General features: G+C 40.8%; 1 protein-coding gene across 1 annotated transcript in view; it reads left to right on the forward strand.

The window, feature by feature from the left end:
* ESR2 (estrogen receptor 2) overlaps positions 1-27,187 on the forward strand; it is a 42,946-nt gene extending 15,759 nt beyond the window's left edge. The window contains exons 4-9 of the mRNA XM_036384895.1: positions 2,778-2,894; positions 11,503-11,802; positions 17,577-17,715; positions 20,262-20,395; positions 22,630-22,804; positions 24,757-27,187. Of these exons, the coding sequence (XP_036240788.1) occupies positions 2,778-2,894; positions 11,503-11,802; positions 17,577-17,715; positions 20,262-20,395; positions 22,630-22,804; positions 24,757-24,946 (1,055 nt within the window). The 3' untranslated portion in view covers positions 24,947-27,187. The remainder of the gene's footprint in view (positions 1-2,777; positions 2,895-11,502; positions 11,803-17,576; positions 17,716-20,261; positions 20,396-22,629; positions 22,805-24,756) is intronic.
* The last annotated feature ends 241 nt before the right edge of the window (positions 27,188-27,428 follow it).

Consider the following 27,428-nt stretch of genomic DNA (forward strand, 5'->3'; position numbering starts at 1 on the left):
GCAGTGTACAGTATCTACACACTGTGGAGGATGGAAAAATATGTGTAGCAAATATCAGGTACTAACCTGATTATCATTAATGCTTAGCCCTCCACCCCTCAGAGCCTGCACTGCAGTATCTCTTACCCTGCCAGGCCTCTCTATCTAAGACTTCCACTTCCATGTTTAAATTCTTAAATATTTGGTATTTAGTTCAAGTTTGCTGCATGGCTGCAGTGTGAATTAAGTGTGGGGCTCCACATTTGCTGTCACAGCCAGTGGAAGTCACACAGGCACTGTACTGCAGCTTTGGACACTTAGTTTCTTTAACCTTGGCCCAGTTATCCTGATCTTTGCCCTCATCTCAGGTCATTTGGTGGAAAATCATTTCTATTGACATTGGCTGCTACACGTGGATACCAATGCAGAAAATCCTGCTGCTGTTTGATCTTTACTGTTCCTCTCCCACTTCTGCCTGCAGAGCCTTTAGGAATCTTCAGGTATTTTCTTTTTGCTCAGTATGGCAGAGATGGTGCCAGTAGGAGAATCAAATTTAAGTCAGAACTTTGTTTTTCCTTTTCAATTTATTGTGCAGATTCTGCACAGGTGAATAGCAATTTCTACAAGCTGGTGCAAGTACTGTGAATTTCTAAAATAATTGAAGAGACCTTTGTGTCCAGTTTGTCACAAATGGAGACTGAATTTGATCTCAAGGTGTTTTCTGTCAAGTCAATGCTTTGCCTGCTCTGTGTTGCTCACATGTACTTGGGCCACCAGCAAGTTTCCCACTGTGTTTTTTTGTACACCTCAGTGTACTCTGTCAGGTAATGGTGTTTGTAATTCAAATGAAAGAGTAAAAAAAGGCACATAAAATAAAGCCAGTTCTTGGCATAAAGCTCTTATCAAGCACTCAGTTGCAATGCCTGTTATGCAGGATATTGTGGATTAAAATAAAAGACTTCTGGGCCTGCCATAGAGCAAAATGTTGGCTTTATTAATGAGATTAAAATTAGAAGTATGACTGAGCTACTGTGTGTGGTCTCCTTGATTTGTCTGAGTTTGTAGTGTAGTCTGTCCCACATCACTGAACTTCTGCCTGCAAGTTAAATTATCCCAAGGCCACAGGAGTTTTAAAACACTTTATAGTCCTGTGTGCAACAGAGAGCATTTTCCTCCTCTCCCTCCATGTTGTGTGAAGAGTAAGAAACAGTAATTTGTTTTTCAGTCATATCTGCCAGTAAGAAATGGGAGAAACTGTAACGTGATCTCTTCTTTTTAAAATTGTCAGTTCAAATATTCAGGGTTAAAATAATTCTAATTTTGCATGGCAATAGTCACAATGTTTCAGTTAAATAATTACTATTGTGGACATGAACTCTTGGATTTTCACCAAGTGAAAAAAAAAAAAAAATCACTCTAGTAGCTGTATTTTTGTCTGATCTTATTCTTGGTTGGGGAAAAAAAACCAAACCCAAACCAATTGAAAAAGCCTGGGAGAAAAGATATTAAGAAAAGTAAATGAGTGAATATTTTTTGCATCCTTTGGCAATTGCTGCAAGAGATAGTTCCACTATTTGGCAGGAGATGATTCAACTGTATTTACACCAGGAGTGTACCCAAGTCCAGTTTACAGTAATAAACCTTTGGACCAGATTATTGATTAATGAACTACAGTAACATAAAGGGGTCTGGGTGGGAACGAGGTGATATGGGAAAGAATAAGAAGACAACAAAAGAGGCTGACATGAAAACTGATGAAAGTAAGATAAACACTTGTCCAGAATATCCAAAACTTACACCCTCTCACCCTCTGCTTGTGCTTTTCTTTGTAGTTACAGGATGCATTATTTCATACCAGTCTGCTTTTATTACCAGTCTGCTTTTATCTTGGCTTTTTTTTTTTTTTTGTTAACTTTGGTCCAGGGTCAATCCTCCAAAGGCTTCTTCATTCCTGGAACTCACACGTCAGAGTTCAGTAAATAGAGCTGTAGTTTACTTAAATCTTTGCAGGACTGAAGCTGCTCTTTTTAAGTCTGCTGAGGAAAAAAAAAAGAAAATCTGGTATCTGTGGTGGTGCTTGCAGGGGTCTCAGGATGAGGGAAGAGATGAGAATCTTGACTCCATGTTTCAGAAGGCTGATTTATTATTTTATTATATATATTATATTAAAAGAAAATTATATATTTGAACTATACTAAAAGAATAGAAGAAAGAATTTCATCAGAAGGCTAGCAAGGAATAGAAAAGGAATGAAATGATAATAAAATCTTGTGACTGCTCACAGCCTCGACACAGGTGGCTGTCATTGGTCATCAAGTAAAAACAATTTCACATGCTGGGTAAACAATTTTCCAAATCACATTCCAAAGCAGCAAAACATGGAGAAGCTGAAGCTTCTCAGGAGAAAAGATCCTAGCAAAATGATTTTTCATAAAATATATCTCTGACAGGTATCTGCCAGCTATAGACTCCCAATGTACAGTACGAAATTGGAGGTTGGGAACAAATTTCCACAAGAGTGTATGTTCCATTTTCAAAAAATGAGTTGGTTTTAGAAGGTGCTTGGTTATCTGACAGTCACCTCTATAAAGCTGAGTAATGATGTCTGGTTAATTTTGAGGCCAAAGGCTGATGTTTAAAATATAGGACAAATACTCATTTTCGCATCAGTTAAATTAATGGAGCTTAGATATATGCACACAAAAAAGCTGAGTTGTTTAAAATCAAGAACATCCCTGATTTGGGAAACGACCAAGATGGTTGGAGATGTTAAATTTTCCCTTCTTGCCCTGCTGCAGGACACAATGATTACATCTGCCCAGCCACCAACCAGTGCACGATAGACAAAAACCGGCGCAAGAGCTGCCAGGCGTGCCGGCTGCGGAAATGCTACGAAGTGGGGATGATGAAATGTGGTGAGTTTGGCATGGCTGTGTTCTTAGCTGGGGTTTTGCTGGTTTTGGATTTTTCTTCCCCTCAGCCGATTCTGTATCTGTTTCCCTTGGAATCCCAGGAAGGTACAACAACTAAAGCAAGGTTTTGTAGGAAGGAATGAACTGATTCTTAAAGCTGAAGAAGACTTGTCCTTTTCCAACCGGTGCGAAGGGGCAAGGTGTAGGTTAAGAGTGAAACCATATGACCTCTGCAGAGCTTTGGGGAGGCAAGCTACTTCCACGCCATGCAGAATGGGAAATAAAGAACTGCTGCTTCCAGAACCTTCCAGAGCCAGCCTATGCTCATGTGAGGTAAAGGAGCCTGTGCTGTGCTCTGCTGCTTGGATGCACTGCAGGAGCAGCAGTGTCACATCAAAGCAATAGTTAATTAACACAGCATTCCACCTCTGATGGTGGCAAGAGTGGGTGCCTCAGGAGGAGAGTAGGAATGAGAGCAGCACCTACATGGAACTCCTGCTCTCAGCTTCCAAAAATTACTGGCTGGGGACATTAGCAGAATGACAGATTTTCCCTCCTTTGTCCCTCTTTTTAATCCTACAAAGGCTACATCTACAACATTCCTCAGCAGTTTGGCCACCCATCCTGGGAGGGACCAGCTCTTTGGTTGCCAGGCTTTTGTGGGAGGCCTTGGTGGGACAGTGAGGGAAAGGCATTGGGAGGGCAGTTCCTTTTTGTGAACAAGCTATCTTCAGGTGATGCCCCACGGCTCTTCCACCAAAAGAAATAGAGAACCACCACTGTTTGTCACTGCACCACTCAGAATTATCCAGCCTTTTTTTTTATCCTTATCTTGTACTTACAGCAATGTGACTTCAATGCAGTTGATCATTTATAGATGAGATTTTCAAGCTTAGTTTTAAGAAGAAAATTTTTTGAGAAATGTTTCAATCTAATGTATGTTTACAGTCAAGGTTTGCTGTTTCTTATAGATTCCCCAATGTATATAATAGAAACAGGCTGGGAAAATAACCCATAAGAACACTGAAGTGCACAGGAGAAGGTCCCTGTGCTTGGCTCTCTATGATTTGCAGGCATGCATCTTGTTTCATCCCATTTAATGCAGATACCTATTTCTGTTTCAAAACTAGACACCATTTTCATCCTCCCACAGCTTTGATCTGCAGACTGTTTGCATAATATTACTTCTTTCTCTAGGAACACTGTTTGGAATTTCAGCCTGCATTTATTGCTGAACAATTAATGTCCATTTTTTCTTGCAACAGCATTGTCTTTTACCATAGAGGCTCCTCTTTGTTGTTAACAGCCTGGTTTTGTTTAAGGACTGCATCATATCCCCCTCACAACCTTTGTTTTAGTTGGCTAAATAAAGCAAGAAAACTTCTCCTCTTGCAAAATAGGAAAGTAGATGAATCTGGAAATCATCAGATTGTCCCTCCACCTGCTCCAAGCTGAGATAACCCAATTTGCACTTGGATGCCCAGAATCATGGACAGCATTCTGGTGACTCTCCTCACTGCAGTAGCAGTGACACATTTCTGTGGCTGCAGGAGCTTCCCTCTGCTCACACCCCAGGATCCTATTTGCCTTTTCCAAGGTGACATCATGCTGGCAGTTCATAATCACTCCACGGTCTGTTGTGACTGCAGTCACCCCGTTCGTTTCTAGCTGACAACTCCCAGAGCAGAACTGAAATTTCAACTGTTCCTTGAATTATTTTTGCACTCCTCAAGTACATTTAATTTCTTCTGCTCAAGTCAGAGGCTTCTTTCTATGTGAAGCTCCTGTCTTTTCCTGCAGTGATAGTCCATCTCAGCTGTAGTGGTGTTTGGTCCTACCTGCAGCAAGGAAGCCTTATGCCTGCAAATAAGATTCCTTTCAAAACCTTTCTGAATGGTGCCACTGTCTTTTGGTCATTTTTATGACTCAGAATTTTGCTCAAAGTTTTTCAATCGAGGTTTCTAGGAAGCCTCAGTTGTGGAGTTGGAAAGGCTGGATAAAGATGGATTCCGTAATGATATTATAAGGTAGACCTCCACAATGCTTGCCTTTAATGAATCCTTTTATTCTAGCTGTCCAGAAAGTCCTCATGTGATTAGACCTCACAGGCACTGTGGTATTACAAGTAATAGATTATAGTATGCACTTATGTCCTAGCCTGTGTTCCCTTGAATTTTGTCACATGATGAAAAACATGTTTTTCTACCATAATGATTGTCTGCAGGACATTGATGACTATGCCAGACAAAAAAAAAAAAAAAAAAAGACAGATTGAAACTATAACTGAAAAAAACCCCAACCTGTACTTTTAAATAATTAGTTTTTTTAATAGTAGCACTAAAGCTTGAAACTCTCAAGAATTTAATTTGAGAATCTGAACAATTTATTTTCAGAAAAAAGAACATAAAAATTACTCAGAACTGTCTGAGTCACCTGATGAGTTAAGTGGCAGCTGTGAGTAATGCTGGTGTATGGACACATGGTGACAGACATTTAAAGCAGACAGATTTGAAGGCAGTATTTCTTGCATGAGATGTAAATGGCATTTCCTACAAACCAGTGTGATTATCTCTCAGACATTTTCTCACAAGACTCATGCTTTAATAAAAACTTTTTATTGTAGAAAGCCATAAAGAGAACGCTTTGTTTTTAATGAAGGCTTTTCTGCATCTCTGCTCCTTTCTGAGGTCACTTAGAGAAAGGATTGGTTCACATCTGCTAAAGCCCTGGATGGGATGGAATGGTTTGTGAGTGCTTTTTTGCTCAGTGGAGACTTGTGTTCAGCAGAAGTGATAAAAGAAGTTCAATTGCCACTTTGTAGTTTGAGAGCTCATCATAAAATCTCTGCACCATTCCCATCATAACTTTACATCCTCACTTTGCATATTATCAATAGACAACTTGAGAGAAAACACACACTTATGAACTTGTTTAAAACAAGGTTGTGTGCCTAAATCTGATTAAGCAGTACAGGCCATCTTCCATGCAGTAGGAGAAGGCAGAAAAGTGTTGCTCTACAGCTTCTTGGTCTGAAATTCTCTTGGATGTCATCACATTCAGAAAGGTTAAGTCAGCCCAACAAGCCACAGGTATTTTGGTGGAGGCCAGCTTGGGGTGCCTTGTGCTAAGGTGATACTGGATTTTCTTATGAAATATAGAAAATGTTCATATATCATATGAAAGTATTCATATATCATTGCCAAAAGTGCATGGGTTGTGGACGTTGCATCTGCCAATTCCTCTGCAGGAAATCTACATTCCCTGCTGTTCCAAACAAGGAAGCTACTGCTAAAGTTTGGCAGTAGGACTCTTAACAGTGGTAGAAAAATAATTAACAAAAAAATTGCACTATCATTAGGAACAAAGAAAACAGAAAAGCTGCAGTAAACTCTGCCCAGAAAACTTGAATAAAACAGACCAGGATAAAACTGATCTTCCCTTGGAACCTTCTGGTGTTTGCCTGGGGAGCTGAAATGGACTTGGACTGTTTGTCAAAGGCAGTGAAGAAGAGGGGAGTTGCTTCATCACTTTTCACTCTTGGAGCAGATATGCCCTGCTTTGCCTTTTGTTTGCTTCCTGAGGCTCAAATAGATCTTCTTTCACAAGGAGTTTTCATTTTCCCTGACTTTCATTTCCCTCTTCTGCACTGCTCCTGTATCTTCTCCCTCATGTGTCTGTTCTCAGCATGTTGAAATTGTTCCAAAGGTAAAGCTCCTTTCAGCCCTGAGTGAGGAGGCTGAGAGGCCACACTCAAGTGGTGGAGAGATGCTGCTCTTGAATCATTTGACAAGTTTGCAGGAAGGAAAACAGATTTCTCTGTGGGCTGGTCCAGGATTTGGCCCTTTCTCCTGTGTGTGGCTGCTGTGTGCAGCTGACATACTCTAAAGTACTTTTCACACAGAAAATAAGTGGGGACAAAATGTTTCAAGACATTCTCTGGACATCAGATGTATTAATTGAATTTCAGCTTTTATAGCAATCACTAAAATTTCAGCTCACATTCTCATGTGCACACAGGCAGACAGCAGCTCCTTTGTCACTGGCTCTACTCTTGAGAATTCAATTGGAGAGTCTGCTCTGGAGTATGTACTCACTAGAACATTTGCATTTGCTTTGAAAGGTGACTGGAGTGATCATGATTTACCAGTGTGTACTGGAGCAGGTTTACACTCACAGTCTTTCAAAAACTGACTATAAAATACCCAGTAGAAGGATCTGCAGTTGCTACAGAACTGGTTAGTTTTATGAGCCAGTGCCAGGGACCAAAATCAGTATGAAGGGCAACCTGCCATGTAACTGCCTACCATATCAGACAGCATTTGTGATTTTCAGGGAATTTGCAAAGCTTGAAAAATAGTGTGTTTCACTGCCAGTAATACCTGCTGTGGCTTAGTGAACAACAGGCTCATTTTAATGACCTTTTTTCAATGTGCCTCACTTCTTATATCTTGGGGTCATTTACTCATGGTCCGTGGTGCTGCAGCTCAAGGTCTTGCCCTTGGTCCAGCATTCTCAGCTGAATGCAGCAATTTTCTTGCACAAAATAGCTCTAAATAAGGAGAGTGTGGTAGGAAGAATGAGAGATTTGATCATTTTGCACTTCTGCAATTGCCTGAATTACCTTTATAGAAATGAATATTAGATATTAAGAACAGTTAGGGAATTTGTAGTAAAGACAAAGATAGCCCCTAATCTGGGAAACTGTATTTTATTTCTCTGCCTTTACACACATTGATCCACATCTCTGTATCTGCTTAAGGAAAACATTAGGCTAGTCAATAATTATTTATAACATATAGTTTTATAAACAGTTATACATGTCTGTAGTATGCTAATATAGATATAGAAGTAAAATTTCTTGGTCCTTCCTAAACTTTGGATTTAAATAGAAAAAAAAAGAAGTTCCTTTATGTTGTTGAAAGCTGTTGTTTTAACTGGAAAGACTGGTGTTTTCTGCTGTGTCAGCTGACTAGAAAGTTTAAATGTAGCTTTCTTTTACTTTAAATGCAAGCAGAAAAATTAGAAAGTATTAATAAATAGTATATGTTTTAAGTATCTTTTATGCACTCTGCTTGGTCATTCAGCCCTACTTCTGCTTTGGCAATTTATGGTGAATAAAAACCACCACAAATAACTCAGAATCTGCTTTGGCTGGGTTTTCCCCACCTTGTTTTTGTCATCAGTTATATTTTCTTTAGCAGCAAGTTTTTAATGCAGAAATGCAATACTCCTAGTCTGGCTTTCTGCACTGGTAGTGTTATTATAGAAATTTGGTAAATGTTTTAAATTGAGCATATTTTATATAATTAATTGGTTATATAAGAAACTCAGTTAAATAACATAATTCAGTTCAATAAGTTACAGTTAAAGTTCAGTTAAATAAAAAATAAATAAGTTCAGTTAAATAAAAAGATTCAGTTAAATAACATAAAGTAATTTAAAGGGGTTTGTTAGTTCCTAGTAAGAACCCTCCACAAGTTGTGAGACCTTAATACTCTCCAAATCATAACCTGATTGAATTATCTTTAGATGGAGCACTGACAGCTGTGCAGATGGAAATTCTTCAAGATTTTGTCAATTAGAACAGAATGCTGAAGTTCTTTTAAATTTGCTTTTAAATTTGATTTCTTTGATATTCATTAAAGTATCTACTCAATTATCTTTGTTTATATTTTCTGTATATTTATATAAGCTTAAATTTATATTTATATAAATTTATATATATATAAATTTTATATATATAAATTATATATAAATATATTAGATAAATCTTATTTAAAGATCTTTACAACAGTGAATTTGAAAGGATAACTCAGATAACACATGTCACAGAGCATTTGGTATTTTTGCATAGCCCAAAAGAAAATTTTTACTCTATTCTACTTTTATTCCCTTTGCTATTTTTCTTGCTCTGTATTTCAAGGTGCCCCTGGGAAATGTGCTTCAGGTTTCTAAATAGTGAAAACAATGTGCTTTCTTTCTCTGTGGTTCTGGTCTCTCCCATGCTGTGGAGATCAGAGCCTTGCATCTCTGTAGGCAGAGCACCTGGTACCTGGGCATCTCCTCATCTGTCTCCAGCTGTACTCTCATTCCAGTTGCCTACTGCCCTCTCAGCCTTTACTTTTTGTCTTCCCTGATGGAAAATACATACTTTCTGTGCTTTACATGATTTCAGAACAGTCTGCAGCCCACTTTCAAAAAAATTGTAGTATTTTTTGGAAGCTTACAAACCACTTCAAGATTTTCCTCTTGACCTTTGTGCATTAGTCAAGAAATGAGGCTTAGCACAGAGTTCACTACATTATCCAGGTGTCTTTGTAGAAAATAGTCTATGCCTTGGTGGCCTTTGACTCTCTCAGGAAGGATTTGCCCAGACTGATGGTGGAAGAAATTGCTTTGTTACTTCTGTAGTTCTGCTGGGAACCTTTTTTTGGGTATTTTTATCATGTCTCATTCCAGTCTACATAAGATAATGTCACATGCTCTGTCTGTCTCTGCTGGTATGTTATCTTCCCTTAGCTGCTATTCATCTGCTCTGGCAGCTTCTAGCAGGTTGTCATTTGGCTAAACACTTGGTTCTACAAATAATTTATTTCCTTCAATCCATTATTTGTGCAAATTTCCTGTCTGCACTCAGCCCATTTCATCATACCCACATCCCTTTCAAAGTTGCAAACCCATCCTTTCTCTAAATGGTGCAGGCCTTAGGCTGGACCAGTTCCAAATGGCCTGTCCCACTTGGATAGCTCTGGGCCTGAGGTCTGTTCATCAAACCAGCTTTGCCTGTTGGGCTTCTCCAATCTCTTGGATTTCCAGGGAAAGAATGTTCTCCAATACTGAGAACTTCTTTAATGAGGACTTCTTTAACTCTCTCCTTGGTTTACTGAACAGGCAGCCAGTGAGAGCCATGGACAACTGGAAGGTCCACACCCAAAAAGTCCTGGAAGACTCAGTTGGTCCTTATTCAGTCAGGTTGTTCCTGAGTGGCCTTTGCATCCACCCCTCCCACAGACTGACCCAGATGCTGTTTGGCAGCTGCTGAAGATGTGACAGGACTATGGCCTGAAAGCCACCTCCACCTGAGGCTCCTCTGCCACATGAGCCTGAGTCTGCATTCACCCAGCATCTTATTTAGCAAGACAAAGCCTTGTCAACAGCATCTGAAATTAATTTTTTTTGTGCTCCCACTTGCCCTTATTTTTAATTTGGCTTATGTTTGGACTTTGCTAGCTGAAGCAGAACTATAGCTGAGTATTTTATTAATATTATGGTTTTGGAGAAGCTCTTAGACTTTCCCTGGAAGCTATGCAAAATCAGGTAACAGTGATGCTACTAATAACATTGACCAAGAATTGGACAATGTTTAGATTTGTCAGAACAAACAATTAATTAAATCTGGGAATGTAGAGGACTGCTCTTTGCAACAGAAATAGCCTTCTGCAGAGAGAGCTCCACACAGGGTGTTTGCTCTTAGTTGTAGATATTTGAATTCCCTTTGGAGAAATTCCTGCTGGCTTTTTGGGGCATGGAGAGAAAATGGGTTGAATCTTGTGAATCCCTGGCTGAACATCCAGCTAACTCTGAGGCCCAGCTGTGCTTGCTCCTGAGGAATTTAATCTGTAACCTGGCCCAGACTTTCAAGTTTTTTATTGCTCAGATTATATATATAGGAAAATTTAAAATCAGCTATCTTTATTTGCCTTTAAAGATCTGATTTATATCTTTTTGATGTCAATGGGAGTTTTCCACTGGACTTTTAAACTGAACTAACTGAGGTTCAAAACCAAACATTTTTAAACTTTATTTTTGTTTAGCAGAATAAATAAAACCCCTCAGCTGAAGTCAGCGGGGACAAGGTTAAGTCCATGCTGAATGTCCTAGAAACGTAATGTTCAATATTACAACAGCCAATATTAATGGGTTTTCCTACTTCTCCCCAAACATTTGTGTTGGGGCCCAGGACATTCCTCTGGCTGCCCTGGGTGATTCGAGACCTTGGCACAGAGCCAAAACCACCTGTGCCTTTGATTTTAGCCCATGGAAAAAATTACCAACTTTGTGTGAAGATTTACAAGCCACAAGAGTTTGACTAGAATGATAGTGAATTTGCCACAGGGTGAAAAAGTAGAATTTTGGGGTTTTAGAATGGAGGTTCAGGAGGCAAGATGGAAGAATCTGGGCCTGTCCTGTCCTTCTTCTTGTCCTCCATCTTCTGCTGTGATGGTGACACTTTTTGATTGGTTTAGAGTAGAGACAGACTGTCTAACATAGGTGATAAGTATTGGAAAAGTATTGGTAAATAAAGTACATGTAGTTCTTAATATAAAAAGCTAACACCACCCCCAGGGCAGGCATTGTGGCACAACCCAACCTGCTGGACAGACATCAGCAGGTCAGAGAAAGAATGTAATAGATAAGAAAAAATAAACAACCCTGAAAAGCAGAACCAACGAATCTCAACTTCTTCAGTCACGGGGCTGGGAAAAAAGAGACTTTCTAACACCTCGTGGCTCATCTCAACCACAGAAACCCGAGCCATTTGGTTTTACACAAGGGAGGAAAATTCTGTGGGGAAAAACTCTCCAGTGCAACCGTGTGGTTCTCGTGGCAGGCTCAAGGAGAGAACGCTGCGGGTACCGGATCCTGCGGAGCCACCGCAGCGCCGAGGAGCGCGCGCATTGCCTGGGCAGGGCCAGGAGATACAACGAGGCGGCCACGCGGGTGAAGGAGATCCTGCTGAGCGCCCTCAGCCCTGAGCAGTTCGTGCTGACCCTGCTGGAGGCAGAGCCGCCCCACGTGCTGGTCAGCCGGCCCAGCAAGCCCTTCACCGAGGCCTCCATGATGATGTCCCTGACCAAGCTGGCGGACAAAGAGCTGGTGCACATGATCGGCTGGGCCAAGAAGATTCCTGGTGAGGAATTCGGGTTTGGTTTTGGTCAGTGGTTGGGTTTGGTTTTGGTCAATGGTTGGGTTTGGTTTTGGTCAATGGTTGGGTTTGGTTTTGGTCAATGGTTGGTTTTGTTTTGGTCAATGGTTGGGTTTGTTTTGGTCAATGGTTGGGTTTGTTTTGGTCAATGGTTGGGTTTGGTTTTGGTCAATGGTTGGGTTTGTTTTGGTCAATGGTTTGGTTTGTTTTGGTCAATGGTTTGGTTTGTTTTGGTCAATGGTTTGGTTTGTTTTGGTCAATGGTTGGGTTTGTTTTGGTCAATGGTTTGGTTTGTTTTGGTCAATGGTTTGGTTTTGGTCAATGGTTGGGTTGGTTTTGGTCAATGGTTTGGTTTGTTTTGGTCAATGGTTTGGTTTGTTTTGGTCAATGGTTTGGTTTGGTTTGGTCAATGGTTTGGTTTGGTTTTGGTCAATGGTTGGGTTTGGTTTTGGTCAATGGTTTGGTTTGGTTTTGGTCAATGGTTGGGTTTGGTTTTGGTCAATGGTTTGGTTTGGTTTTGGTCAATGGTTGGGTTTGGTTTTGGTCAATGGTTTGGTTTGGTTTTGGTCAATGGTTTGGTTTGGTTTGGTCAATGGTTGGGTTTGGTTTTGGTCAATGGTTTGGTTTGGTCTTGGTCAATGGTTTGGTTTGGTTTGGTCAATGGTTTTACCCAGCAATGTGTCCTTTTCTGCTCTGACATGACAGAGCAGCACAGTATGTGCGTGGTATATGTGAAAAACACCAGTCACTTGTTTTTTGAATTTTAAAAGTTTAATAGTAATAAGATTGCTATAAAAGTAGCAATATAATTAGGGTAACAAAAATTTGGACAATTAGGATTTAGGACAATATGAGACAATGAGAACAAAGAGTTACGGATGGTCTGAGTACCTTTTTCTGGGCAAAATAAGCCCAAAAAATGACACCCGTTAACAGAGGATTAACCCTTAAAAGTAATAGCCTGTTGCATATTCATACACCTCATACATAAATTCTATTCACACAAAGGATTCTTTCTGGTCAGTGTCAGCTTCTTCCTCTGAATCCTAACAGCATCATCATGGCTGAGCGAGGCAGGAAGAAGTTCATTTCTTCTAAAAATGGGGCAATAAATTCTCTTTCTCTGAAAGATTCAGAGTGTCCTGTGGCTGCTATCTTGGTGCAAGTGCTTTCTTTAGAAAAAGAGTATCCTACACAGCATAGTTTCTCTTTTAACCTTATGTTATAATCTAAAACTATATTTAACACACTACTTAAAAAAATTAATACAGCATAATTTTCTAATATAACACATCTAATATTCATTTTAATATTTGTAAAAAGCCAATCATATAATACACATTTTTCACAGTATAGAGGTCAAGTTTTCTATCCTGCTAAGTAATGGAGAGTTTATTGCTCTCAGTAATTAACCTGGATGTTTTTTAATTTGGATACAATATAACCCATAACTTGCTGTCTGTTACTCAAATACTTGTTCATTTTGCTACAAAGCAGAGGTGGTGCTGCATTTAATTTCTACCTCAGCTATAAATACCAGATTAAGCTGATTTAGAAGGTTCATGTAGCACTAAATTCTTTCCTTGAGTCCTGATAGAAGGTTTCTAGTAGTTGGTGAGAACTGAAAGGTGTCCAGGTCCTGGGTGTCTGCAATCAATTCATTTGACAGAGCTGCTACAGAAAAGCAGCAGTGGAGCTCAGTGTTGATTTCAGATTTATCATGTGCTCTCCTTCAAAACAAAAAACAGTAAGGGTTCTTTTGGCTGTTGGCAACACCCAGAACATGCACTGCAGTACAACTACCTGTGTCAGTGCCTGGAATGTCTCAAATGTCTCCATGGCATCATGGCAATGAACCATTCTCACAAACCAGAAATGGTGAGCATTTGCAGTTCCTTCTGCATGAAGTACCCATTACTAAAACAGGCAGAATAAAAACTAAAAGTGAGCTGAAAGCATGGAATATTGGTGGACTCATAGCAGTATGGGCTTGATCCTGAGCTTCAGATAGAGTGCACTGCTGGGGGCCAGCACTCCATAGACCCTCTCCTGATTTTGTGCTGTGCTGGTGTTTGCCCTGCCCTTGTCGTGGTGTGCACTGTAAAGAGATGCTGCTGCTGGAGAACACTCATGGAAAACATGACAGGAGCCCTTCTCTCCAGAAACACAGTGTGTGCACAGTGCAGGAAGCAAACTTGGAGGAGAATATCTCATTTAACCCTTAAATTAGGAATTTAGCCATCAGGAAAGCACATCCTCTTTCAGGTCTAGGTGGAGTGGCTGATGGGCTTCCAGCTCCAGCTGCTGAGCGCATCTCCCAGGGCAGAGACTCTCAGACAGTGTTGGAGGGTCCAGGTGTGATGGTTTTGGGGTGTGCAGGTTCCAGGCCAGATGCTGAGCTGCTGGGGAGGAGATGTTTGCACCCCAGAGCATCTCAAACCACGCTGGACGTCTGCAAAATGATGATAGTTTTGCTGTCAGTGTGGGATGTTTAAAAACTGAGAGCCTGAATCCTTTAGACTTATTTTTTGTGGCTTAAGGAACTCCAAAAATAACTGTGAAGTAAATAGCCAAAAGGGGTTAAATGGTATCTATTGTTATAATTTCTTGTTGAATCATAAAAAATGTGGTTAAAAGATGCCATTTCAGAGGACTCCACTTAGTTATGTTTATCTGGTAGGAAGCGAATTGTGAAGAAAAGCCAGTTTTAGAAAATGACCTCATTTTAATCAATATTTCAGCGGGGAAAAAACCCCAGCCCAACTTTTTCCATTTTCTGATTATTAATAATTTCTATTTTTTTACTCTGAGACTTTTTTTTTGGAAAACAAACCCACAAACCCAAACCTTCACCCAGTTCAGATTAATTCTCTTTCTTTTTTACAAGATCAGTTTCCCAACTAACCTCAATTTTGGCACAGGTCACTTTTAGTTTATTTTCAACAAATGTCAGGAATAAAAACTTTTTCTTGGCAGTAAGAGAACTGTGTGAAGAAAACCCACTGAAGCAATCAAACTCCTTCACAACAGTTCTTGGGAATGCCGACACTTTGTTGTCTCTGTTTGTTTTTTCTGATCACTCCTGTTACAGAGAACAGAAATAAAGAGCATTTTAGAGCAATGCCAAAAAATAGATGGGATGTTTAATATGCACCCAATCATAAGTGACACTGCTGTATCACATGGCAGTTGGACCATTAACTTCAGTGTGGACTGATTTTTTGTTTTTCATTAAAAAACTGTGATGACTGAAGCTCAGGACATGGAATTTTATTTTTCAAAAACTCTTACCTGAAGGTAGTCATGCCGATCCCTGCCTGGTTCCTAGAGGTAATGTCTTAGGAAAAAATAGAGAGCTCTTGACTAATGGCCCAGTGAGCAGTAATTTTACTTTCTGAAAAGCTGAATATTTGCTTTTATGTACTCAGGTTAGAAGCCATTTTCATCTCAAAGTTATTATTGGATATTATTTTGACACTCACTGGAGGTGAAAAAAAAATCCTTATTGTATTAACAGTAACTTTTTGCATAAATAGGAGAAAAAGCATGTTGGTATTTTGTGGGTTTTTCATGTTTAATATTTAATGACAGTCTTTAGTCATGAATTTTACTCTGTGGCTCTATTTTTGTTCTGGACTTTCAGCCTAATGGAGAATATTTTTTTGTTCCTCAGTCAAATAGAAGCTGACATCTGGATTTTTTTCCTTCTGAATTCTAAGTATTTTAATTCTCAGTTGTCAGGCAGCAGAACACTGCTTCTATAATTGCCTTTTGCTTTGCTGACCTAGTCTGAAAGAGTTTACATGGTTCATTGCTGAACCTGTATTGCAAATCAATAAGATGTTGGCACAATATCGAAATTTGGATTCATGATGCAGCCCAGTGTGCTGCTGACCAGAGCAGTGTGTCTTTTCCTAGTTTTTACGCATCCAGCACAAGTTTTTTTTTTTCTTCTCTGTCTTAGCAATATAGAATTAAATTATAGAGCCCACAATCTAAAGGAGGTGTAATACAACAAGAGAAAAATTATTAGTTTAAGGTAGTCTGGAGGAAATTAGATGGGGCTCCTGAGGCTGCAGTGAAAGCTGTGGTGGCTGTTTGCTGTCCTGCACCTTTGGAGCATGAGATTGTTAGGAAATAGAGAATTAGAGTCTTTCTAACAGCTGTGCTCAATGGCCACAGCTCCTACTGCTGCCACTGATAATGTGAATTTAGCAGATGACATCTGTGATAAATCTGGATCTTCAGGAACCTGGAGATTGAACCCTGGGACTTGGTCTGACATCACTCCACTGAGAGAGTTTTTAAACCTGATAATTCCTTGTTTGTGCTACAGAAATCAGTCCATGGCAGTGTAAATGTTTATTTAAATATACTCTGCAATGTCTTTGGGCTGTTGTTTCCCAGGAAACTGGCACTGTCAGTTTCTGTACTGCTTCACACTTCCGTGAATATTTTCATAAAAGCAGTTTTAAATGATGAGTGTGTGTGGCAGATGATCTCTTGTTGGCTGTGTGTTCTGTAGTAAATTCTGTGACACTGGAACCCAGGAGGGAAGGTACCACTCCTGTTTATCCTTCCTTTAAAACCAGAGGCAAGGCTGCCCCAGCTTTGAAAAGCAGCACTTTCAGTGAGGATAAAAGTGAGCTTTGCCCAGTTCATGTCAGCTCCTGGCTGTCACTGACTGTCCTCCAGCTGAGTCGTGTAATAAGATTAAAATGCATGAAGAATTTGTATAAATTACTGACAGAGAGAGTCTTTGGCAGCCCAAATGTCCTCTGTGTGCTTTAACAACCAGGAAGAACTTCAGGAAGCCAGTCTGCCATGGCCAGACTGTGCCTGGATTTGTCACCAAGCAGTGTCAAGAGATGGCAGCTCATCTGAAAATGGAGCACCTTTGCCAAGGGCCCGAGCTGAAGAAGCTCAGCTTTGAAAAGTGTGGCCTGATCTTGTTTTTGATCACTGAGCAGCTCTCCATCATATCTGTGTTTTCCTCCTTGACTGAACAGTCTGTTTTCCCACCCATGTTTTGATAATTTGCACTTCTGATCTTTTGGTTTGGAGTGTATGAATTTTATTTCTCCTATTTCTTTCTTTTGACTTGTAGGCATTATTTTTTCCCCAGCCTTTATTTTTTTTTTTAGGGGAAGAGAAAAGGTGGGCAGTGACTGTCTCTGCCTTTTGGCTGTGCTGCAGTGTTATCTGAGGCCTTGCTAAAAGTTCTGGAGAGAAATGAATCATAGAATCATGGAATGAGTGGGATTGGAAGGGACCTCAAAGATCACCTTGTTCCAACCCCCTGACATGGGCAGGGGCACCTTCCCCTGTCCCAGGCTGCTCAGAGCCCCATCCAGCCTGGCCCTGAACACTGCCAGGGATGGGGCAGCCACAGCTGCTCTGGGCACCCTGTGCCAGGGCCTCAGCACCCTCACAATATTTCTTCTAACATCTCTCCTCTTTTAGGACAAGAACATAAAGCAGGTGACTCTGCAGTCATTTGAGTTTCACCAGCTGTATGGGACTAATTGCACTAAAACACCACTCAGCTTTATTCCAAATATTTTGTAGATGATGATGATTGCAAATATTTTGGTTCCTATTTGAAGTGGCAGCCTGCCACTTTGGGTGTCAGTGCTCCCTTATCTTCACAACCCATGGTTCTTTCTGGCTTTTTTTTTGTTTCTCATATTGTCATTTTTCTTTATTAAAACAGAGCATTTAACAAGTTTATTTATTTTATGCAATTTGCATCACTTTAGGCTTCATTGATCTCAGCCTCTATGACCAAGTGAGGCTCTTGGAGAGCTGCTGGATGGAAGTTCTAATGATTGGTTTGATGTGGAGATCCATCGACCATCCTGGGAAACTGATTTTTGCTCCAGACCTTGTATTAGACAGGTGAGAGGAATAAATTTCTTAAGAACTCTTCATATGAGTGTGGTTGAAGGTGGGTAAGAGGATTAAACATGGCAGCTGTTATTAATACTGCATCTAACAATATAATTTACTTGTTCTTGTAACAATCATGTCCTAAGGTTCCACATCCTTACAGGGCTTAAGGAATGCTAAGCTGTAAAAGCATTGTTGAACTTGCAAATTCTTGAACTCCTCTAGAACTGAGTGTGAAGTTTCTCTTCACATTTTTCTTCTCTCATTTTTTCCCCATTTTTGGTGGTTTTGTTTCCTTTGTTCCAGGTCTCTAGTTGCTGAAACTGGTGGTACAGCAACACAAAGCACTACATTGTCCATTTGTCCCTACATCCCTCATTAAAAAGAACATACAGTGTCAGGCAGTATTTTAATTATTTTAAATAGGTTTCCTGCCTGTTTTGTTCCTGCCACTACAGCAGACTTTATAGTTAGCTATTAATAGTGAACATTTGGAGCACTAGCTGAGAGGGATTTAAAGACCCCTGGCTTGCTGTTGAATACTAAGAATATTTTTTCAAGGTACATCAGGATGTTTTCAAGTTTAAAGATTATTTCTCCATAGCATCATGTACCAGGAAGGAAGAATATGGATTAGTAAGGATATTTTTTTTTACAGAACCTTAGAAGGATTTGACCTGTGCTTCACATTGATAAAAAGTTAGGGAAGCAATCTACTCTCTTGGGTAGTTTTAAAGTATCTTTTCAACCTAGGAAAATTTGGATTTGCACGAGTTCTGTGAATTGCAATCAATAATTATCATTGTAGATACAGATAGATAAAATTGGCTTATTAAAAAAATTATTTTATAAAACAGAGGAAATAAATATTATTTGCTCATATAAAATTCAATGCAAGGACATGCTGCACTGCTCAGTGCAATGACCAGAAATTGATGAAAATGTACAGTACATTTAATTGCTCAAGAGTTTTGAGAATATTTGATGCATTTCTTCATTTCCTCAAGACATGGCAGAGTGGGAGCTTACAAGTGTCTGGGCATGCTGTAATTTTATTCAGGACATCCTTATATGAACCTGGTCTGTAACTTCACTGTTTTTATCTTAGTTGAACTTAGAATCCCAGAATGGTTTGGGTTGGAGGGGACCTTAATAATCATCTCATTCCACCCCCTGCCATGGGCAGGGATATCTTCCAGCAGAGCAGCTTGCTCAGAGCCCCATCCAACCTGAGCCTTCCCAGGGATGGGGCAGCCACAGCTCCTCTGGGCAGCACCCTCACAGTGGGCAATTCCTTCCTGATCTCTAATCTCAACCTGCTCTCTTTCCAGTTGAAACCCTTCCCTCTTGTCCTGTCCCTCCAGGCCCTTGTCCAAAGCCCCTCTCCAGCTCTCTTGGAGCCCTTTTAGGCACTGGAAGGGGCTCTGAGGTCTCCCTGGAGCCTTCAGATACATTTCATACGTTATCTTTGCAGACAATATTTCTCTGAAACCTCTGTCCTTGTTTTGAATCTGGCAGCTGCCTGTCCTTCTCTAAAACTTAATATTCTTTGCTATGAGGAACACAGGAAACTGGGCAATAAAAAATCCTTTTTTCAGGCAGAACCTGCTGCCCTAGGTGGTGTTACCTGCATGTTCCTGCCTCCAGCCTGAAGGCTCAGCACCTTTCCTTGGGATCCAGTAAATTTCTTTTATTCTCCTGCACTGCTGTGCTTAAATCTGTCTTGTCTTAAAAATGTTACAGAGAAAAATCTCCTGTTACAAAGACATTAAGGAGCCTCTTTTGAATACTGTTGTTGTAGAGCTTAATCCCTTTTTTAGTCCAGTACATACAAAACAAAACTAACAAAAAAACTGGAACAGCAACTTCAGTAGCTTGAGATTTGCCACTGCTGAATTTTAAACAAATAGGAATTTCTTGTTTGGGGTGTTTTTCAGATCTGAAAATAGGACCACTTCTCATGTCCAAGATGGGGAAAGTTGCATTCTGTAAACACTTGCAAATATAAAAGTATCCAAACCACAAAACCACCAAAATCTCAAATACTTTTCAGTACCTTCCCAGAAAATAGTGCCAGGAGATAGGGACAAGAGTTGTTTTATTCTTTAAAAATGTCTTGCTGTTCCAAGAAACTTATTTTAGGAACTCTTCCTTTTTTACCAGGTCCTGAGGCCTCCATTAGGTACACACATTATGTTATTGTGGGTAACTCCTTATGAAACAAATCTGGAAAATTATCCAAGGTGGTATTGTGCCCTGCTCTACAGGATTTCAGACTGATTATCCAGAATTATACAGGCTGAGAGGATACAGAAATATGATCACACTTATGGCCAATCCTACTTGCACTTTAATGAGAAATCAGTTTCTTATAAATGCTGACCTTTCACACCAGTGTAATTTTCAATTCAGATTTCATGACAGAACCTTTTAAATTCTCCCAAAGATGAGATAAGATGGGCCTTCTGCAGCCTCCTTCATGCTTTGACTTTTATCTGTCTGAGTCAGTTCCTTAATTCTACTTTTTTGCTAACGTGTTGAATGTGTTTCCATAGGGATGAGGGGAAATGTGTGGAGGGAATTTTGGAGATCTTTGATATGCTCCTGGCCATGACCTCGAGGTTCCGAGAGCTGAAGCTGCAGCACAAGGAGTATCTGTGTGTCAAGGCAATGATCCTCCTCAATTCCAGTGAGTATGTGCCTGGCTCTAATGCTCACCAAAACTGCACCTTTCATTTTGAGGGGGGCTGGGAAATCAGATCAAAAAACCCAAAATATCAAACGATAAAAAACTGTTGGAAGAGAATAATAGGGAAGGGTTTGTCTCTGATACATTGTGAAGATTTTTGCTCAGGAAACTTCTAAGCTGTATAATTTTCTGTATTTAGGGGCTATGTCCTATTCTGCATGAAAGACCCCAAGTTCTGATTGTTTCTCACAAGGTGGGGCTCATGGCTCAGGCTGTGGATCTGTCCTTTTGGATGGGAAATTTTGCTCCTATCTCTGTGGATCCCTATCACGTGTGAAGTTGCTATACAGTCCTACAAATCTATCCTTAATTCTTAATTCTAGTACTACTAGTTACTCAACTGAGTGATGATTATTGGGGCTTAAATGTTCCTATTTAATGGTATGGAGATGGTTAGAAATGATTGGAAGCACTCAGCAGTTCTGCAGGATGAGTTTCAGGACAGGAGCTTTGCTTTGCAGCCTCTCACACTAGGTGTGGTTTTGCTCGTTTAGGGTAGACTGCAGTAAAAATTATTTTTTTTCCCAGAACATTTCATAGTCAATATTGACAAAAAAAAACAAACAACAACAAACCCCACACAAAATAGCAGCTAAGCTATTTACATCTAGTGCTTTCAGCAAGGAGCTGCTGCATAATTCTTAGTCCAGTACTGAAGGGGAACAGTCCAGCTGCAATCCCACTCGTCTGCCCACTTGTTTGAGTTGGAGTGTTGATCTGCTGGAGGGTAGGAAGGCTCTGCAGAGGGATCTGGGCAGGCTGGATTGATGGGTCAGGACCAACAGCATGAGGACCAAACGCTGGGTCCTGCACTTTGGCCACAGAATCCTCCTGCAGCGACCACAGGCTGGGGGAACAGTGGTTGGAAAGCCATGATGATGATGATGAGAGGAAATGGCTTCAAGCTGCAGCAGGAATGGTTTAGGTTGGATGTTAGGAACAATTTCTTCACCAAAGGGGTGGTCAGGCATTGGAACAGGCTGCCCAGGCAAGTGGTGGAGTCACCATCCTTGGAGGGATTTAAAAGCTGTGGAAATGTGGCACTTGGGGATGTGGTTTAGTGATGGCCTTGGTAGTGCAGGGTCAAAGGCTGGACTTGACCTTAAAGGTTTTTCCAGCCTAGATGGTTCTATGGTTCTGTGGATACCACTATTTCAACAGACAACAAAAGTTGTTCTTTTTTCCCTAAAATGCCCACAAAAAAAAGAAAAAAAAAAAGAAAAAACAAAACAAAAAAATGCCAAAACCAACCCAAAATCCCCAACCAAACTCCACATTCATCAGCCTTATTTCCTTCAAAGTTCATGTCTCAAAAGATCAAAAGATCTGTCCATTCTCTTCTTCTACTCTCCTTTCTTCAATTTGCCCCTAATTTTCAAGCTGTTCTGGAGCTCTGTCCTTCCATAGGTATCTCTGGAGGGACTGTTGCACTGTTGAGATTTTTTCTTTTCCTTGTCCCAGGTCTATGCTGCTTTATCAATGATGTTATTGTGTGTTCCTAGATCATCTTAGTGATGATTTCTTTTCTTCCTTATCCATATTCCCAAACCTCTTTCCTTTTCTTCTTTTTTTTTTTTTTTAATTTTATTTTAGTGGGTTTTTTGTTGTTGCTGTTTTGTTTGGATTTTGTCTTTTTTTTTTCTTTTTTTTGTTTTGTTTTGGTTTTGCTGACTTTCAAGGTTTCTCACTGCAGACATTTGCTGCTATTGTGACACCCTGAGTGATCTGTAGGGAGACCATGACCAGCTCCTCACTCTGAGCAGTGTCACTGACATGTTCTCCTTCCTCCCTATTATATACCCAGGGAAAAAGGGGTTTTTTTCAACAAGAAGGGATTAGAACAAGCATAACATTATAGTTCATAATAATACAAAAAACAAGGTACAGGGGAAAAAAACCCTGGAGAATGGAGAGCACTTCATGACCTGACTGGAGCCTCTATGTGCAGCAAGTCCAAGGAGGATTTGGAAGAACTTCTCACTTTGCAAATGATGGGGCCATCAAATTCAAGCTTGATGTGGCATATAGAGTATCATTTGTACAGTCTTGAGGGGGGTGTCAGGGCATGTATCTTCTCTAATTTTGTTGAAACATTACATATTAAAAAAAATATACAGTCGCAGCTTTTTTTCTTCCTCACTAGCAGCAAATATTTCTTCCTCTTCTCTGGTTAGGCATGTTCCCCTTGTCAGCAGAGGAACCTGAAAGCAACAGGAAGCTGCACCACCTGCTCAACGTGGTCACAGAGGCTTTGGTGTGGGTTATTGCCAAGAGTGGCATCCCCTCACAGCAGCAGACCACTCGCCTGGCCAATCTGCTGATGCTGCTCTCCCACGTCAGGCACGCCAGGTACAGTTTGCAGAGCGCGTGTAACACTTGTGCTATGTCACTGCTTGTTCATTGCAGCAAAAAAAGAGGTGGCTGGAACTCCAGAGCACTCCTGAGGGAATCCTGGTGCTGCTCTGCACCTCTGTCACTGTCGGGCTTTCCTTCCCAGCACAACAAAGCAGGCAGTAAACTCAAGTGCTTGCTGGCACTCAAGGATGTGATGATATGAAAATGCTGTCTTAACCTTACTACATCAAATTATTCATTATGTGTCTGCCTGAAATGTTTAATGATAACACAAATTGAGCCTTTTAGATGTCCCTCCATCCAGCTGTCAAAACTCTTCCATTCAAAATGAAAATCTTTTCCAAAACTGATCTGCAGTGTGGGCTTTGGTAGAGCAAAGGGGATTTTGGAGACCAAGTTTTTCCCACACCAAACTTGTTGTCTTTTACATGGAGCCACAGAGTTTTACCAAATGGCTCATGCTACAGCAGTGTCAGGCTCCTGTTTTTGACATGGGAAATGGCTCCAGTTCCTGGACCTCCTTGAGAGGTCCATCTCTGCTTGTGGTACAGCAGACTGAAATGAGAATCCCACAAAGAGAGGTTTTGATTTTCCACCTGTCTGTCCTTTTAAATTATTACCCAGAGGCCACCTATTGACTAAGCTGTCCCATGGCTTGACTTTGGACTGTGTGTCCAGGGAAGATGTCCTGGGACCAGGCTGGAGCACACAAAGCAGAGCTGGGCACATCTGTAGGGACAATGAAAAGGGGATGGCCACCTTTGCTATAAATTTCCTGGGAGAGTAAAGGGCAGCAGCAGGGACCTGATGGTGCTGACAGACAGCTTTTAGCATTCAGTTTGTGGACTGGAGGTGAGTTTGAGAGCTGACCTTGCAAAAGCTCCAGCCTCAGCCTGAGCTGAATCTGTCTCATGGCTCTGATCTCTGCCATCACCTGGATTGTGCTCTGTGATGTGACTCCACATCTCATCTCTGCAGAAGCTGTTCTGGCATTCTGTGAAGAAACATCACAAATCTCTGTGAAATTTTTACATTTTCTCGTTAAGCCAAGATCCTTTATGCTGTGTGTCCCTCAGCCAAAGTCTGGAGGCTGCTGTTGTGTCCAGTCTCCTTTAGGTTGCTTGGTGCTGGTCAATCAATTAGACTTTGTTCTGGAAATAATTGAGAGCTGGGTGTGGGAGAAGGGCTGCAGTTTCTTCTTGCCCATTAACATGCAACTCTTGAATTGTAGCAGAACCTTGTTTATCTGGGAGCATGGCCCCCCTCCCAGCTCAGCTTGTGCTGCTAGTTCCACTGGGGTAGATTTGGTGTTGAGCAAGCACCCTTAGATCTCAAGCCCAAACCCCTGAGTGCATCTGGAGTATAAATATATGTGGCTACAATGGCAATAGATATTTTTAGTCCAAACCATGATACAGCACTGACTGTTCAAACTGGCAAAGTGTCATTGTATGTTATTGCATAAGAGAGAGATTATTTTAAAGTCTGCAGCCACTGCAAGATCCTCTCACTGGACATGCAGAGAGTAAACAAAGTGCTTGAAATTAGCTGGGTAATTAGGGCTTCCTACTCAGTCAGGTAGGAGAGGTGGGTAGTCTTTAGTAAACTGCTTGTAGTAAATCCCCTTTTTGCATAAAGTTTCAGTATGGGGCCTTTACAGCATCCAAGATGTTTACCTTTCATTTCAATAGTGTTGATACATCTGAATTATTTCCTGAAAGGGTTTGTATGGTGTAAAAACCTGCTTCTCTAAATAGAAGAACATTCAGCCTTGAAGTATTGGGATGTTGTTACTGTTGGTAATGGTGAGTGATCTCAGGGACCATAGCGGCTAAATCCTCTTAAATCCAAATTAAAAAAGGGACTCTCTTGAAACCATGAGTGTGTTTTTCTTCTCTGCACTGTTGGAACCAGACTGCTGAGTTATTTTCTGTTCTCCTGCACAGTAACAAGGGAATGGAGCATCTCCTGAGCATGAAGTGCAAAAACGTGGTGCCAGTGTATGACCTGCTGCTGGAGATGTTGAATGCTCACACCCTCCGAGGGCAGAGGAAGTCCCTGGACACACACCCTGAGTTTGTCCCACTGGAGCAAATGGAGCCTGGAGACAGCCTGAGGAATGGGGCACCCCAGTAATTGTGCAAGGCCTGGAAATGTGAGGCTTTTTCAGAGCTATGGGGGAAAACAGAGCTGCTGTGCTGGGGCTGCAGAAGTGTGACCTGGCGTGGGTTCTCATCCCTTCTGGATTTGCACATCGGTGTCTCGGGAGAGGCCGCGGGCGCTCACCTCTGTCTGTGTTTCTGACATTGCAACAGCTGCACTGCTGTAGTGCCTTTTCTGGGACTCTGCAAAAGCACCTTATGAAATCAAGCCTCAGAACAGCACTGTGGGACAGGGGATTGCTGCCTCTCCTTCTCAGAGGCAGAACTGAGAGGGAGAGGTAAAGGGACAGGTCTGAGAAGCCTGGAGAGAGCGCGTTGGTCTCTGTCTCCCAGAGCAAGACTTTCAAGAACTGACTGAACAATGTCCTCTTTCAGCACGGGATGGTGTGAAATGTAGGACAGCATCATTTGGGACAGATGTTTACCTTTGTGTGCTGGTCCCTGGGGAATGCCTGCTCTGCAGCTGATCTAGATAAAGTGCCGAGATACAGACAGTGTAAGGGAGCTTATTCTCAAATATGCAATGGCTGCAAGAGCCTTCATTTGAAGGTCATTTGAAATAGCTTCTAGGGTCAGTTCAGAGCCTTTGCAGAAAGTTTAAATTGATCTTAAGTTTGTATTTTGTGAGCCTGTTCTTAACACTCACATTGTTATCTGCTTATAATTCTTCAGTGCTTTAAGCAACGACCAAATTGTCTGAATATCTCAGTCAATGCTGACCTTTGAAATGTGTTTTGTCTGTGAGTTTATCATGTTGTTTTATATATTTATTAATGATGTTAAATCTATTCTAATAGTTAGGTACAAGAAGTTGCTCTGTGAATATTAACTGTTTGTATTTGTATTTGATCTGCTGATCAGGCCTTGTGAAACCAGCTAGGAAAAAAAATAATCTTCCCACCCCTTTGACTGGTGTGTGGAATTACGTCCTGCCCACCCAAAACCTCTTGCAGGGGGTGAGGCACTGGATGGGAACAAGGATGGGGATCTGTTTTTGTCTGCTGCCCTGAGGTTTGCTGCTTGCTTGCTCTCAGTATGCATGGCACCTTGTGCTGTGGTCTTCATATCTTTATAGGAGCCCTCAAAGAGCGAGGATGGGGATAATGGTAAACGTAAAGACAACGTAAAGATGGGGATAATGAAAAGCACTGCTTTGCTTTGCAGGTATGATGACTTGTTTGAATTACACTGAAGATGTAGTGGTTTAGACTTCCTTTTTGTGCTGATTTCTGCATGTGTTTAAGCTGCACTGAGTAAAAAAAAAAAAAGAAAAACAAAAATCTGATTAAATGGCCTGGCTGATGACCTCAGAGATCAGCAGGGTGGCATCATTCATTCTGGTAACTGTCTCTACTTGGAAACATTTAAATATAGCACATGCATGTTCTGGGCATTATGGTGAAATGAATTGGGATTCACACCAAAAGTCTATTTTGAGCCCCTAAGTCTTTTGCATTAGGGACTTTGATTAGTATGCCATTTGCATATTTTGAATATTAGTCAAACCATTAATCTTGGTGGTTTTTTAAAGCCAAGGACAGTATTTTTATAGGAGGTTTTCAGTGAGTTACACATCTATTGTCTGTTTTGATCTTGTACTAACTATACCAGATGCTGCTGCTGATCTAAATTTTTACTCTCTGCCTTTTTATTGTTTTTAAGAAACTGTAATATAGCTGTGTCCTTCTAAAGATGTGTAATATTTACAATGAAAAAAAGGAAAAAATGTGAGTACAGTCTGGAATTTATTGGTACTTTCATTTTGAGAGATGTTTTGCTGTGAAACAAACCTGTCTCAGTATTTCTTGGGCTTGATTGTGTTCTGGCCTCATTGTCTGTTGTGTTGCTCTTTCTCTGATTTTCCTTATCCTGTGCAATCTTTTGGTTTAATACAGTTTCTCAAAGAAATGTTTAAGTGATTTGTTTGTTTTGCTTTAAAAGTGCTAAATTTGTGTACAATCTTGGAACAAACCTTTTGAAGAGAAAATGGGAAAGCCTGGGTATAAATCATGAAATTATCTTCTAGATGGAAATTTGCTGTGGATTGACTCTGTAAAAGGGATGTGTTGCAGTTTTGTGCTATGTGGTGGTGTTCATCTATGTTGCTATTAGTACAGTGCAAATAGGAAAATGATGTGATTTTAACCTACTTTTTGTCTTGTTGAACATGATTTTATTAAAAGTTACTAACGATGTTTTAAAATGGGTGAAAGTCCTCAGCTGTGGAGTCTGGATTAATGTAGCTGTGTTCATACTGGGCTGAGCACAGGGAGCTGTGTGGCAGTGACTGAAGGAGGGTGCCTGGCTCTCTTGAGAGAGATGTTGGGTTTGTCCTGGGTCTGGATCCCCCAGACAGCCTCAGGTGCTGCATTCCTGGTGTGGACATCCCTGTCCCTGCCAGCCTGGAGCAGAGCTGTCCCAGAGGGCTTCCCTTGGGATGCTGGGGCTGTTCCAGT

This window comes from Molothrus ater, chromosome 6 (assembly GCF_012460135.2).
Source record: "Molothrus ater isolate BHLD 08-10-18 breed brown headed cowbird chromosome 6, BPBGC_Mater_1.1, whole genome shotgun sequence".
Classification (NCBI taxonomy): domain Eukaryota; kingdom Metazoa; phylum Chordata; class Aves; order Passeriformes; family Icteridae; genus Molothrus; species Molothrus ater.